Genomic DNA, 15,296 nt, shown 5'->3' with positions numbered 1-15,296 from the left:
ATTTTTTTTTTTTTTTTCCAGTCAAAAACATTAGAGACACAAAACCCTGATGGTAAACGCGCTCTTCGGCAGGAGTTAATTTGCATGGGTGTGTGGGGGGGGGATGACACGACACACACCACTGATACAGGTGGAAAAATACCTTTGTCACCTGGTGTTGCAAGCACAGGTAATCCAGCCAAGCCAGGGAGGTTTGCACTGGTCAGGAGTGCAGAAATGCAAGCGCCAGCTCCTTTATAATCCCGTGCCATTCCAAGTTCATTGTCCACACACCTTTTGGCAAACAAACTATAGAGGAAGCCTGGGCAAGAGATCTGTACCACCCACACCGACCAGCCCAAGGGGGTGCAGCTGCTGGGGCATGTGCTCCCAGCAGTATCGCCTTCTTGCCCAGCAGCCACTTGTTTTCTGCACTGATGAAGGTTTTTTTTTTTTAAACACCCAGCACTGCATTATCCACTCAGCCCTGTCTTGGGGATGTCCCCTCCCCATTCCCCCTCACGCACACCATGTCCCTTCTGGGGCCATCAGCTGCTCCTGAGAAGGTGGAGGAAGCGAAGAGACCCAAGGAAGTAGAACAAGGGCAGTACAGAAGGAAGAAGGGCTCTGGGCTGACACCAACTGCACATCTTTTCCTCTTTTATTGTAAAACATGGCCAACACGTGCAAGGCTCCAGGCGCCAGCCCAGGATCACTACTTCTGGGTGGCAGGTGGGCCCTCTCACGTGGTGATGAAGCAGCCAAGGGACACAGGGAGCTCCAGGCAGCCCACAGAGTAATGGCACTTCTACAGCAAGAGCAGCTCCCGCACAGGGTGGCGCAGGGCTGAGTGGCACGATGACAGACACAGACGGACCTCCTTCAGAAGAGGCGCTTCTCATACCTGTGAAGGGAGCAGCAAACCAGAGGGACCTTTTACCAACCCACCTCACCGAGGGCAAGGACCAAAGGCGCAGTTAGGAATGGCTCCTGCCCTGCCAGCCCATGGTACACTGGCAGGGACCAGCTCCTCTGCTCATGCCCTGCTGCGAGAGGAGTGCTGGCCCAAGCCAGACAACATGCTGCGGCTCAGCCCAGCTGCGCAGTGGCAGGTGAAGCCAGCAGCATGCCAAGCCAGTGGCAAGGCAGCTGAGGCACCGGACGGCTGTGCTTAACTCTCTGTGACACCCATCCCGGGGAGACGGGTCCTGCCAGCAGCACTTACGAGTGGAGGCCATGCACCCCTCCTTCCACCTGGGCAGACGTCGTCCTCTTCTCAAACTTCAGCTCTCCCGAGTACATCATGGCTCTGAGGGGGAAGGACACCCGTCACAAGCCAGCCAGCATCCAGGAAAGACAGTGCTCTGGCACACATTCAGCTGGAGCAGCTGGGACGAGGGACACTGGCTCCTCCAGCTGCGGCCAGAATGGTCTTTGCTGTGCTCCTAAGAGCCAGGCAGAGTAAGGTAACCCCAACATTTCAAGCCCAGCCAGCTGAATATGCCACAAGAGACCATGCTCCTGCATCCCCGGGACTGGCAAATCTATGACACAGTGTGCGCTGGAGATGAGGGAAGAGAGCTACAGCAAGGTCAGGCCACGCAGAACACGCTGCAGCTTGGGTACAGCTTGCCCAGGGACCCCAAATGGCAGCACTGTGACCTAACCAGAGCACAAGCGAGGGAAGCACTCACCGGACTTGGGTAAGGCTCTTGGCACCAATATCCTGGCAGGAATGCTGGATCCCAGCAATCAGGTATGGAATGAACTTGTGGATAGAGCCCTTGTCCTGCACTGCACCAGAGACCCCCTGGGCCACTTTGATTTTGTCTGTCTCACTGCATGGGAGCACAAATCAGGGAAGTTTATGAAGCAGAGACGCCCCAAAAGCTTGATCTGCTGCCCCAAAGCCCCCTCTCTTACCTGAAATACCGGTTCTGGCTGCCCAAGTTCTTGTCCATGGCATCTAGTGAGCCCATGCCACGGTATTTTTTCAGCCTAATTCCATCTGAGAAGAAGTACTCGCCCGGGGCCTCCGTGGTGGCAGCCAGGAGAGAGCCCATCATCACTAGCACAAGAGAGCACCAAGAACAGCATGTCAGCAGCAGGAAGGCTGTGACCGCAAAACCCTCAGGGTCCCTGGGCACAGCGCTGTGCTGGACCCCTGCCGTGCCCCCAGCCACCTGCAGGTATATGCCCTCATGCCCAGAATCCAATGCCATATGGAAACCCTTCCTAACAGACTCCCTACGAATGTGCACGATGAAACCTTTCCTAAGAGACTCCCTACGAACTTGCACGACCCAGCTGCCCAATGCGCTACTCACCTGTGGAGGCCCCGAGTGCGAGGGCCTTTGCAATGTGCCCAACCGTCTGGATCCCTCCGTCTGCAATCACGGGGACGCCGAATCTCCTGGCGTATTCGGACACCTTGTACACCGCCGTGGCCTGGGGGCGGCCGCACGCCAGCACTGCGGGCAGGGAGAGAGCAGAGAAAGGGTCAGCTCCTATGCAGCAGTGCGTTCCCTCCCCAGCAGGCCCTTTTAGGCTTCCAGCACACACATGCTCCAGCACTCGGGAACGCACAAATCCCTGGATGCTCCTTCCCTAGGCCGAGTTGCAAGAGAAGCGGATGCCCAGGAGATGCCTGCTAGGACATCCTCACGGCCCTCTACTCCAAAAAGCTGTGGGTGACCTTGGGACTGGGGTCTTTGACCAAATGCCTGGGATCAGCCGAGACTCACAGCCCGTCCTGGTGCACAGCAGATGTGTGGGGAGCTTGGGAAGGAAGGGGAGCAGACTCCAAAAGCCCCTCTCCAGAGCATCCCTGGAGCCATGTCCCACCGCTCACTCCCTCCTAGTGGTGCCAGACCCCTTCTCCATATACCCAGCAGCTGTATGATGTGCTTCTTGCATGGAAAGGCAGCTGGCTGGGAGAGAGCTGGTATGTATATATATATATTTTTATATATACATATATATCTGCACACACACAAACACATGCAGCAGTGGAAAAGGAAACGGGCAGGGTAATTTGATGGCTTACAGGAAATAATTTATGTTCCTGCCCCACAACATAGCAAGGATTCTGTCAAGTTTAGCTGCCCCACGGGAAGGGAGTTATTAGCTTTGGATTTACCTGCTCTTCCCAGTCGGTAGCAGTTAAGAGGCTTCCCACTGTGTGAGGGAAAACCAGCACAGGGCACATCTGGCGACGCATTTGTCAGCCACAGGCATGCAAGGACACTGAGATAAGCTTCTCTCAGGGAGACTTCCCTTACCCACAATTAACTGGAAGCCTTTTCTCCAGTCACTGTTAGTCCGATACACTGGGGTAAGATTATGGCCATGCAGGATTAGTACTTTGGAGCGTGAACTCCAGGTGTGGTTTAGCCTGCCTGGCAGCAGCGCTGGCAGCACGCATCCCTGGCAGAGGTTTGCCGAGGCCGGGAGTCTGCAGTTGCTCCTCTCCCAGTGCTCAGCAGCAGCTGCTGAAAGAGGGAAGCCAGACTCCAGGCTGAGATCATGAAAGAACTGATTTTAATCGAACAAAACTTGGCGTTAAGCTAGGGCTCAGCCAGCCAGGGAGAGTCTGCCAGCTATAACATGAATGCCATTAGTCTTAAAGAGATGGTCTCGCTCGGTACTGCACTGCTAAAGGCCACGTTGCAGCTGCAAAACGCTGCAAGGGAAGAGCTCTGTGGAGAGAAGCACCCAATTTTGGAGGGTCTAGAGTCCAGAGTCTCTGTGATTGTGTTGTACACAGTGCAGGGCCTGCAGAAACCTCACAAGAGCAATCAGAGAGACCAGCCCTTTAAGGAACAGCTTGGCTCAGGGCCCCTGGGAACATCGCACCGTTCTGAATGTCCCAGTGCCCAGCGCCACAGCTTCAGAGCGCAGGCTTCCAAAGCAGGGTTCAGAGCACACACACGCCGAGTGGTCTGGTGAGGGTTTGTCTTTTTTAGCGTATCTGCAAAGGGTGTCCCTACAAGATCATCTGCTAGAGAAAACCTGGGATCCTCAACAAAAACCTCTTTCCCTTTGAGGTGCGTCAAAACTAGAAGAAAGGGCAAAACCCAAGGCTCGCCTCAGGTGGCTGCTTGATCTGGTAGCACTGGAGAAGTACAGAGCAGACAACGCTGCACCCTGTGCTGGGCAGGGGAAGAGCCCTTTCTCTCCACAGGTGTTGGTGGGGAAAGACATGGTTCTGGTACACAGCTGCCAAGGTGGCTGTAAGCAGTTAAGTCCCTCTGTAACCCCAGGGGAGGCAGCTTTGAGTGAAGCTTAGCCAGTGTACAACTTCCCCACAACTGGGGCCAGATTTAGAGCAGGATCAAAGACTGACTGCTCAGTGATCACCTCCCAGCACTGGATCAGCAGGGGCATGCCCGGCTAGAGATCCAGAAGATGCAGTCAGAAAGCCCAGTCAGGCTCCTAACTGGATTTTGGAGTGGAGGGTGGACAGGGCTGAGTGCCCTCAGCTTTGACAGTTCAGACCCTGCTTTAGGAATTCAGAAAGGCTTCTCAGCTTCCATTTCAGATTCAAAACCAGTATCCAAAGCCACAAAACCCCAAGTGCATCTACAGCTAAATTATTCTCAAACAAGCAGTAGGGCCATGTGCAGCCAAATCAGGGTCCTGCTTCAAGACACGTAATTAGGGTTGGGAACAGGGCAAGTGACTTACTATAGGTGCCCGTGACAGTAGAAGGGCATTTGGGGCTGTGGGACTTTAGGTCTGGAGGGATCTTTGGAGCAGCTAAACAAAAACAAACACACAGATTTTAGAGACAGAAGAACAGCAGCAGAACAAAGGACCCCAGCAGTGACCTGCTACTAGGCAGAGCATACGGTGTGGGACAGAGCTGACCTTGCAAACCCTTCCTAGCCTGAGCCAAACCAGAGGCCAGATCCAAGCCAGCCGGGCCCAGCTGTGCACAGCACATGCTCACCCTACCCCAGCAGCCATCCACAGAGGTGACCCCCCCTAACCCAAAGGGCCAGAGTTCTTGCCTTAAGAGGGACAAAAACCTGGGGAGCTGCGGTTAAGAGTTTTGCAACGACATCTCCTGTGAAGCGCCACATTCTGCCTCTGCTCTGTTCCTTCCCCAAAACCAGCACCCAACCCCACCTCCCACAGCAGCCAGGGGAGGCACCCTCTGGAGACATTCACCCTGCTGCAGAACAGAGCATGCCTCAGTGGGGTCCTCTGCCTCAGAGCCAGAGGGCGATACGTGTGTCCTGGTTCTGCTCGGGCCATGGAAGCATCAGCCCAAGGACACCACAACCTCCCTAGAAAGGTCGCCCGAGACAGACTGCCCCGACTGGGAAACCCCCCACAGCCAGCGCTCCCATGGCAGGCAAAGCAGGAACGCAGCCTAGGTCCAGGGCTGCTCAAAGGCTCCAGGCTGGAATCAGCAGAGCTAATGCAGGGCCTTCAGCCATCAGCTACCCTCTTGCTGCCTCCCATGGCAAGGACCAAGGAGCAAAGCAGAGAGGGGCTGTGTTTGTGAGCTACAGCGCCTTGCACCACCTCTCTGCACCTCACCTGCCAGGTTCAAAACAGGACTGAACCTGTCCTCAAGGCAGCCTTCCTCCAGGCCCTGCAGATGCCGCTCTCCACCTTTCAGCTAAGGGTGACACGGCCTCTGCCCCACACAAGCTCCGGCTAACTGCAGAGACAACGGCCAGAAATCCCATTTTGGCCTGGAAATTGCAGGAAGGCATCGAGCCCAGCAGACCAATACTCAAGCATCACGCACACTGCTGCCAGAGGGAAAGGGAGCACAGACAGCCCAGTGCACTTCACCTGTCAGCACTGGGGACCCAGCAAGACCCTCTCCCTGCAGAGCTGCCCGCCAGCCCCATCCCACACCGAGCCTGCAGCTCCTCTTGGGCAAAGCCACGCGTGCCACACCTGCTCTACTCAGTCTCGGTCAGTACTGGGAAATGCCTTTGCTGCTGCTGCCACCCCAAAGGTTTGACCCAGGTGATGAGAACGTCCTGGACGAAGCGGGTAAAAGATAGCTTGCTGTTGGACACTGCCCTTACAATGGCACAAGTCCATCCCACCTATGCTGCTTTTCAGCAGGGAATCTCTATTAAACAGATGTCTCTCTTCAGCCTATTTAGGAGATGGCTGATCTCTCTCACCTTCCTGTGTGATGCAGATGGAGCCACTGCCCATCCCGACTCTCAGGGCATCAACCCCTGCGTCAATGAGGTTCTTGGCCTGAGCAGCAGTCACAACTGTGGGGAGCAGAAACTGGTTTGAAGAGAGACAAACAGATTTGCATGCGACACTGCTCTGCCCTGGTGCTTCCCCCGTGGCTGCGAACATCCCCTACCCAGGGCACCAGCCTGCGTCAGAGCCAGGCCTGGCTGTCCACTGCTACCAGGCCCATCTGCAAAAGCAGCCATGAGTTTCTGTCCCAGCTGTCCCCAGTGGGTGAGATGACAGTGGCCCTTTAGACTACTGTGCAACACGTTTACACCGAAAGGCTGAGGTAGCAGAGGTCACTGCATGGTGCCAAGCACTCTCTGGGCCACACCAGGTAGGGAGGGCAGAGCACAGGCTAACAGCAGCACCAGTAACACACCAGCCAGGTACAGACAAGGACTGCTGAACTCTGCTGTCAAGAGGCAGGGAAAATTTCCATTAGGTTTCCACATTGAGCAATACTCATTATTATTATTACCATCCAAAATTTTAAACTGGTGTGTAAAAGAAGCTAATGTGTAACAGGCTACAGAGGACTGTAGCACACTGTGCTGCAAAACAAAGGCTTCAAAATATTTGCAGCTGTGGCAGCAGCAGGGTACTGCCCTGTGTCTGCAGAGTGGTCTCACTCTGTTCCACAAGCCAGAGGAAACCATTTTAAGTTCACAGACATTTACCAAGACGACTGTTTCATTCACGTCCCTGCAGCTCCCTCTATGTCTAAGAAACAAATGTAATTTAAAGACAAGAACAGTCTTCAACACATGCCTACCATTTCCTCCAATAACTTGTAGGTTGGGATATTTCTCCTTAATGTATTTTATCATATTGATCTGGAAGATTGAGTTCCCCTGAGAGGAATCCTGCAACAGAAAGAAAACCAATTACAATGACAATTTCTGCAAAAGATTACAAATACAGCTCCAGAAGAGCCTCAGATCTTCACTCTGCTTACTGGGGTCTCTGCTAAGTGGGCAAGACGACTCCCCAAATTGAGCACAGAACCAGAGGAGAAGCTGCTGCCAAGACAAGAACGTACCTTCCCTGTCCAAGGCAGTTTATCGTAAAGACTTCAGTAATATCCTTCACGTTTAAATCCTGTGGCTTCTACAGTAGGCAACAAGCAGCACATCTGGCTGCAGGTAAGAACCGTCTGGCTCTACCACCAGGACACCGTCAGGCCTGTCTCAAACTACAGGTAAAATGGTAGATGTTCCTTGTGAAACCCAGAAGGGCTGGCGGGGAGATGCATCTCTCCCTGCTGCGCAGAAGAGCAGCTGAAATACCAGATGTTGACCACCGAGTGCTCAGGCCCTGCTAACCTCCGTGACCCAGCCAACTCGCGGTGTCTGTTAAATATTTCCAGCTGCAATGCTGCTCAGCCATGCCCTCAGAGCACGGTGGACTCACAAGCTAACAATCAATGAGAAAACAATGTGCAAATACAGGCAGTGACGGCTGTGCCCGAAAGCTTACAGGCCAGAAGGGGAGACGAGCAAAGCAGCTCTGGACTGACCGTTCCTGAACATCAGGCAGTTAAGAGAATAACACAGTAACAAACACCAAAGAAGCGGAAGGGAAACTGTAAAAAGCCAAATATTCAAAAACAGCTAGGAACATCAGAGACGATGGTGGCAGACTGCAATAAGCATTTGCAGAAGATTCTGTATTAACTGACAATGTTTCTCTCCTCAGTCTTCAGGGCTTTGACGCACCCCACATAATCCCTCAAGGTCAGTAAGTTCCCAGGCAAGAGGAATCCCTCTTATTTGAGGACTCCAACCGAAATGAGACTGAGGTCAACAAACTGCCATATTCTAACACAAAAGGGCCTGTAACGAAGACATAAGTGCCACGCTGCTGCCCCACTGTCAGAGAGATTCATTCAGACCAGATCCTCAGCCCACCCAAACCCCCCAGGCCAATGTGATGCCTGTGGGTGGCTCACCAGCACTACCGCATCCACGCCAGCCTGCACCAGGAGGTCTAGCCGGTACTTGTCATCTTCATGGGTGCCGATAGCGGCACCACAGAGCAGCTGCTTCTTGGAATCCTTAGAAGCCAGAGGGTAGTCCCGGTTCTTCTTGAGATCGGTGCGGGCAATTATAGCCACCAGCTCGTCATCTTCATTAACAATTGGCAGCTTGCCTTGAAACAAACAGAAAGAACATCACTGCAGATTTCTGCAGGAGACAGACATTAGCCTGGAGCAGTGCGGCAGACCAGGAGCATCAGGCAGGCAGCAACTGGTACAAAGTGGAGACTCAAAGAGGTGTGTGTTACCAAATCTTGCTTGGCCGCAGATGCCAGCACTCCTTTTTCGGGAAACAGAGCAAGGAGTTTGCAGGACTGGAGAAGGACTCAGTATTTTCACACTGACCATAGAAAAACTGCATCTTTCTTAATAATTAGAATCACGACACTGTGTTAAAAGTCAAACTACCAAACCCTAACAGAGCTGAACTGAGTGCCAAAATGTGAAGGCCAGAATAGCAAATTGAAGACGTGTGGCTGGACAGCCAGGCGCTCTTCAGCTCCTGGGCTGCCAAGAATCCCTCAACTTCAAACAGATTTGAGATGAACGCATGTGAACTCTGTACCCTGGCAGAGGGCTGTGGGCACTCTCTCCTCACTGTCCTCTCACTGTGCTGGAACGCAGCTCTCCCATGTTCCACCCACGGACAGACGCGTGCCCACATTCACCCACTACTGCTCCCAGCCCAGCGCTTCCATGGCTCTCCCTCACTTTGCAGACATTCACAGGTACCTTTTTTACTCCTTTGCAGAATTTCATTCGCTTCTTTCAACATTACGCCAGCCGGGGCCACAACAAGATCCTCCCGCTTTGTCATAATCTGGTGGGAGGGAGAAGATAAAAAGTCACAAGAACTCCTTCGCACTGATCTGAAAATACCAAACCCCTCTGCCCACGTGAAATGCTCCGCAACAGCCGTGCGGGAGTGCTCTACAGACAAAGAAGCCCACAGCACAGCAACACGCCTCCAGAAACACACAGGAACAGCCTCATATGGGCTGTCCCCATGCAAGTAGCGGCCATCAGTCCCCAAACCCATTGGTGTAGTGAAAACAGGAGATGACAGAGGGCCTCAGCAAGCTGAGGGAGAGCACCTAGAAGCAAGGGACGACTCTCAGATGACCCTCATTTGGGATGTCACCCAAGCAGCCCTCCCCTTTAATAGAGCACAGGCAAATAAGGGCTGGAGAGACCTCCAGAGTCCCATGCTGTTCTGGCAGAAACGCTACCCCCAAGCTTGTTTTCAGGCAGCAAGCCCCAGCACAGAGGCTCTGGAAGGGCTCTGCTCAGAATAACCCACCGCTGCTGCTGGCAATGTCAATAGGGCAAAGGAGTCGCTTCAGTCCAAACAAACACGCTCACCCATGCTCGCTCGACAAACAAGCACCAAAACATAGTGGAACGGCAAGGGGCAACAGACACAAGCTGGAACACGGGAACATCTGACGTGGTATACAGAAAAAAACTTTCACCACAACGGTGGTCAAACACTGGAAGAGCAACCTAGGGAGGCAGCGAAATCTCTCCATCCTTGGAGACACAGACACAGCCCCACGCAGCTTGGTCCAGCTGAACGTGCCTCAAGCAGAAGGCTTGACGAGAGACCTCAAGGTCCCTTCCCACCCGCAGCATTCTGCGATCACAAAGTTCACGTGGGATGTTCTCATAAAAAAGGTTACTCAAGAAGGCCCAGCAAAGCTAAAAGGGAACACTCTCTAACCCTCAAGGAAAGTAGATTAGTTGCACACAACAAAGAAAAGAGGGAACATTTTAGTTATTTATACCACCAGAACAGACATTTTGCATCAGGAAAGAGGCTCACCCTGCTTGCATCCACCCAAAATCCTCTCTGTGACAGAACCCACATCTCAGGAAAAGCCTGAGGAATCACGGATGTGCCCTGACACACTCCCTAAGCCTGTGGGATCCATGAGCTTCCCGAGCTACAGGAGACCTGCGTGTTTAACTGGATGGCAACAAATTGCTCAGTAGGACGAGTGCTGGACAGCGAGCGGGGAGAGATCTAGGAGACCATTCATTTCCCTAGCCTTGCCTGGTGACAGAGGCAAGCACCAAACACTAACAGCAGCAAGCTTCCAACTTTGCAGTGCTGAATGATCCACACATAAAGGATGAGAGGAGATTCTTATCTGGTTCCTCTGAATGGGCCAGCATCGCTTCAAAGGGCCATGTGCACTTTTATAACCTACTCCTGGTTTAAGATTCTTGCTACAGGTATTTATAGGCGATTTCAAACCAAACAGGGATGAGCATGTGATACCAGGTTTGGGCAGCAAGAGCTAAAAATAGTCATGAGTCAAGAGCAGAGCCTGGGCAAGAGGCACCGGTGGTGTAACCTGACAGTGCCGCAGATCTACAGTTACACAGCTCGTGTAACAGGAATGCCAGAACTAAGAGGAATCAACATCGGCATCACAGAGAACGTTCTCCTGTATGAGGGGAGTTTCACAGTGTAGCATTATAAAGGCTAAACTGCCAGTCTCCAAGTTCAGGGGGTTATTTTAAAGAGCAAGTAGCCTAGATGAGGCACACAGGGAAAGGTAGTCCAGAAAAGGAAGGTCAGTGCTTGGAGGGCTTCCTGGGCACAGCGCAGCTGCTACAGCCCTGGCCAGTGCCAGCATGCTATCTGGGACCACAGCAGCAGCCAGGAACACCAGGAATTAATTACTGAACCAGGGAAGAGCACCAGCTATAGAGAGGACGGCTTTCACAACACTGAAAGATAACCCCACAGGAGGAGTCACGCGAACGCTAACTGCACGGCCACTCTCCTGTATCTGCACTGCAGGAGTCGCAGAGAGCACGTAAATGAACAAGACACTCTCCCCTGGAAATACAGTTAAAGATGGACCCACAGAGCTAACATGGAGCTGCTCGCTCCAGCTGGTGCGGCATCCTCACAGCCACGCGCTCACCCTTCTCCTTATCACAAGCCACGCTGCTTCCTAACGCAACGCTCGCATCCATCAGGTGCTGACACGCCCTTCTCACCTCGCCAAGAGGCAAGTCATGCTCCGACTCTTTCAGGAAATCAATATCTCGAGATGAAATGATCCCAACCAGCTTGCCCCCCATCTTCCCATTGTCCGTGATGGGAATCCCACAGAATCCGTGACGAGCTTTCGCTTCAAACACATCTCGCACTCGGTCGTTGGGGCTCAGCACCACGGGGTCTGTGATGAATCCTTGCTCGTATTTCTGAAAAGAAGCAGATTCAGCAGCCAGGCTAAGCGGCACCGCCAGACCGAGCAGAAGCCGAACACGTGCCTGGTGGTTACTGCGGCCGCTCACAAAGGTCTGCAACCACCCAACCTGGCCATGTGCTCACCGACAGGATGACTCCCAAACCAGCACCAAGGCTCACCCAAGTAGCGTTAGATTCCCAAGAGTTCCCAGGCTAACCTCCTTCCTGAAATTATGGGGAACGTTCCCACGCCAGGAGGCCTGGCAGTTCTCAAATCCCAGCCTGCGCGTAGGACAGCTCCTAACACGCAACAAGAGGTTTGTGCGGGCAACCATGGCAGCGCTACCGTTCTGAAGCGCCAAGATCCGGCACGTTTTAACCGTGAGCTCCTCTCAGAGCTCCTTCAGCAGGGCCAAACCCCGCTGCCCACCGCCACGAAGCCGTTCCAGCCACTCACCTTCACCTTGCGCACCTCGTTGGCTTGGAACTCGGGGGTGCAGTTGTGGTGGATGAACCCAATTCCCCCGGTGAGCTGGTAACACAAAGGCGGCTGTAAGTCGCTGCCAAACCCCCCCCCCCGGCCCTTCCCCGGGCGGATCCAGCAGCTGGGCACGGAGAGCCGGACCAGCCCGGCCGCCCTCGGGGTAGCCGGTGCGGCAGAGCCGGGGGCGGGCGAGCGAGCGGGGTGCGTACCCGCCGCCTCGGGGGGATCTCTGGAGCATCGAGGCGACCCCAGAGCAGAAAGGTCTGTGCCTCGCACGGCATGTCCACCCCCGCCCCGGGCCAGCGCCCCGCCATCCCGGTAACGGCGGCGGAGGGGACCGGCCCGGGGCGGCGGCAGGCCGTGCCCGCCCCGCGGGGCCGCACTCACGGCCATGGCGATGGCCATGTCGGCCTCGGTGACGGTGTCCATGGGGGAGGAGATGAGGGGGGTCTTCAGGGTGATCTTGCGGGTCAGCGCCGAGGTCAGGTCCTGCCGGGGAGGAAGGCGGCGGGCGGGGGGGGCGGGGGGGGGTGGTGGTGAGCGGCGGCACCGGGCACCGGCCCGGGCACCGGCCCGCTCCCCCGCCCCGGCTACTCACCACCTCGTCCGCCGTGAAGTCGATGAAGCCGGGGAGGATGAGGAAGTCGCTGGGGGAGGGAGGGTAACGAGGGGGACACGCGTCAGCGACCGCACCGGCCCGGCCCCGCGCCGCGATCCCGGTCCCGGTCCCGGTCCCGGTCCCACTCACTTGTAGGTGAGCCCATCGCCGCAGCTGAAGAGCTGCTGGGCGGTCAGCCCGTCCTCGGGCACGTAGCCGGTGCCCCCGCTGATCAGGTAGTCGGCCATGGCGCCGGCCCGCCGCCGCCGCCGCCGCGTGCCCGCCGCCCCGCGCGCCCCCGAGCGCACGCGCTCCCCGACGGCGGCCGCGAAGGCTCAGGCGGCCCCCGCCCAGCGAGAGCGCGGCCCAGAGCGGCCGCCGGAAGGGGCCGGGCGTCACCCTCGCCCCCTCCCGCCCGGGAGGTCGCCGGGCGCGCCCCCCCCCCCCCCCCCCCCCCCGACCGCTCCGGTCTCACCGACCGGGACGGGCCCGCCCTGCCCAGGCCGGGGCGTCCGGGACCGGCCCCGGAGCTGCCGCGCCGGTCGCTGTCCCCCGCGCCGGGGACCGGGGCTCGGCGGGCCCAGGGGTCGCAGCCGCTTTCGGCCTCTCCTGCCCGCGGGCCCCGCGACAGAAGGGGCTTTCGCAGCACCGGGCCGGTTAGCGGCCAGCCCGGTGAAATAAGGCTCTGCCGGGACGTCACGAGCCGCAACGGGCCTTTTTTCGTTCAAGCCAAGCGACTAGTTCGACGTATAGGAAGGAGGCACGAAGCAGAGAGCTGGACTCCGGGTACGGCCCAGTAGAGCCCGGTGTGACGCGGCCCGGCTTTGCCTACGCAAGCATGACCTGTACGGTGTGACACGCGCCCAGAAAACAACCTAAAAAAGGCGAGCCGTGGATGACCTGCGCTGAAAGACGCTGCCCGTGAGGCCCAGCGGGTCAGGCACTGGGTTCAGCCCTAAGGACTCCAGCAGCTTCAGAAGACAGGAGCACGTGCCTGTCGGATCTGTGGTGGGGGCTGAGCTGGAACACACCGGCAGAATCCAACTCTGTAAGTCAGAAGCGATCTGCAAGAAGGACGAAAGTCAAGAGGCCGGAGTGATGCCACAGTCTAGTAATGAGAGGGGAACGAAAGGCACAAAGGGGAGAGGGAATCTCACCGAGGCAGCAGTCCCGCAGGGGAGGACCTGAGGTGACCCCAGCCAGGCGTTAGCCTCACGCAAGCCCCCTCTTCCCAAAGGCACCAGGCCAGGCCGTACACACAAACGCTGCGAAGAGGATGGCTGCGCTCTGCTGCAGACTGGGGGGGTCTCGGTGTAGCACCTTCCTGCCTGTGCCACAGAGGGCGGGCGGCTGGAGGGAGGATTTCAGAGAAGAGCGGTAGCAGGAGTAGGGAGGACTGTGCCTGCAGGAGAGGAAGGGGCACAGATGCACATCTGCCTTAGAGGAGAGTTGAAGGAACCAGCGTTCGGCTGTTTCCAGGATGAAGATGTTCCCCGCCCTGCAGATCCATTTGGGTGTCAGGAAAAGTTCCTGTACTATGGGCTACAGAACAACCTCCTCCTCTGATGGCTGGTTTGTTGCGATATACCAGATCTAGCCTCAGAGCACCAGGGAAACGGGACAACCAAGCCCCGTCTCGCCCTGCTCTTGCAACCCACCACTTAACACTAACAAGTTTGGGGAACTAAAGAATGGTGCTCCTGCACCTCCAACTGTCTTACTGCAGTAGATTCAATCCTCATCCAAAGATCAGCAAGTAGCTTTAAGAAAATGTGTTACTCATGTTACCCAGCTATAGGACACAGGAAGTGTGAACAGAGATGTCTGTTCAGGTCTCCCGAAATACTTGGAAGCCAACAACCCTTGTATGCTGTGAGGTTCGCCGGTCTGGTTCAGTCCTGTAGTTTGGATGAACACGTTTTGGTCTGAGTAAGGTTCTCCAAAAGACAGCACAGAGTTTAGAGAGAGACCAGTTAAGCTAGGCTTTGGTAGATGCTGACATTGACTTTTACGCAGGGAGGGGGAAAAACCCCAAATGAGTGAACCACGCTATGGGTAGAAGCAGGACTCCTGGGTGGCTTGTTTGGTCTCAGCAGCAGTAATCTGCACAGAATAGAGGTTGCAGTTTCTAAGTTATAGTTGTTTCCCACCAGATGGTGGTTTTGTTTGTAGCAGGAAAGACAGGCGCATACCTCAGCACAGGAATGTTCACTTTGCTGTGAGGAAGGGTATGTGTGGCTTCTAAGGGCCCTCACGTAACTAAGAAAAGGCGACCCTTACATAGTTAAAGAGGCAGTGACAAGGATCTGCAATGCCACTTAAAACTTTAAGCCAAGAGATTGGTAGCTAATCCTGTTACTACTACTGTGAATGGCAACATCAACGCCATCTTCCTACAGCCACGTTAACAGTGCTTGTCGTTATGCTACGCTCTGAACTTCACAGGGTTTCAGTTCTTGTTCCCTGACAGTCTCTGCTATAAAGGATTGCATTTCACCCTGGTTCCTACTTCTTTACGTAATTCCTGGGTTGACTCTCAGCTAACAGTTGATTTCACCTATCCAGACACTGGTTTCCCATTGTTTACAGTTTGCTTGGGCTAAGGAGCTGTAAGAAAAGCACTGTCCCTTGCAGTAAATAAAGCATCTAGGCTCACACCACCGAAAGCAGTCATCACTAAAGGTACCGAGATACTCATCCCAGAGGCAGGGTTCAGAAACACAGCCTTCCAGAGGAAAACGTCGCCTGCCAAGGACACACACTCTTGAGTCAGCGT

The 15,296-nt window shown here is 55.2% G+C and overlaps 1 protein-coding gene across 2 annotated transcripts; it reads right to left on the bottom strand.

Annotated features, from left to right (window-relative positions):
- Positions 1 to 622: 622 nt before the first annotated feature.
- On the bottom strand, positions 623 to 12,842 carry IMPDH2 (inosine monophosphate dehydrogenase 2). Of its 2 annotated transcripts, XM_030043410.2 has the most exons (15): positions 12,671 to 12,813; positions 12,521 to 12,569; positions 12,310 to 12,411; positions 11,896 to 11,970; positions 11,246 to 11,452; positions 8,966 to 9,053; positions 8,147 to 8,346; positions 6,971 to 7,061; positions 6,132 to 6,227; positions 4,666 to 4,737; positions 2,307 to 2,450; positions 1,903 to 2,047; positions 1,674 to 1,817; positions 1,205 to 1,288; positions 623 to 883 (listed from the first exon to the last, which is right to left on the bottom strand). In XM_030043410.2, the coding sequence occupies exons 1-15, from the start codon at positions 12,766 to 12,768 to the stop codon at positions 862 to 864; spliced, it is 1,617 nt and encodes a 538-aa protein (XP_029899270.1). In that variant the 5' UTR covers positions 12,769 to 12,813; the 3' UTR covers positions 623 to 861. The 2 variants fall into 2 exon arrangements, with proteins under 2 accessions (XP_029899270.1, XP_029899271.1); XM_030043411.1 differs by lacking the exon at positions 4,666 to 4,737 and having other exon boundaries at positions 12,671 to 12,842.
- Between the last annotated feature and the right edge of the window lie 2,454 nt (positions 12,843 to 15,296).

The sequence above is a fragment of the Aquila chrysaetos genome, chromosome 20 (assembly GCF_900496995.4).
Source record: "Aquila chrysaetos chrysaetos chromosome 20, bAquChr1.4, whole genome shotgun sequence".
Lineage (NCBI taxonomy): Eukaryota > Metazoa > Chordata > Aves > Accipitriformes > Accipitridae > Aquila > Aquila chrysaetos.
The sequence above is the reverse complement of the archived record's forward strand: the minus strand, read 5'-3'. Positions and strand labels throughout refer to the sequence as shown.

Bases quoted from the DNA above. Each gene is read 5' to 3' on its own strand.
- IMPDH2 (XM_030043410.2), bottom strand. From the start codon at position 12,768: ATGGCCGACTACCTGATCAGCGGGGGCACCGGCTACGTGCCCGAGGAC. The intron at 8,347-8,965 runs GTACCTGTGAAT...GTTTGTTTCAAG, and splicing joins TCTGCAAAGGAGTAAAAAAG to GCAAGCTGCCAATTGTTAAT. The intron at 2,048-2,306 runs GTGAGTAGCGCA...CTCTTGTGCTAG, and splicing joins CGCACTCGGGGCCTCCACAG to TGATGATGGGCTCTCTCCTG.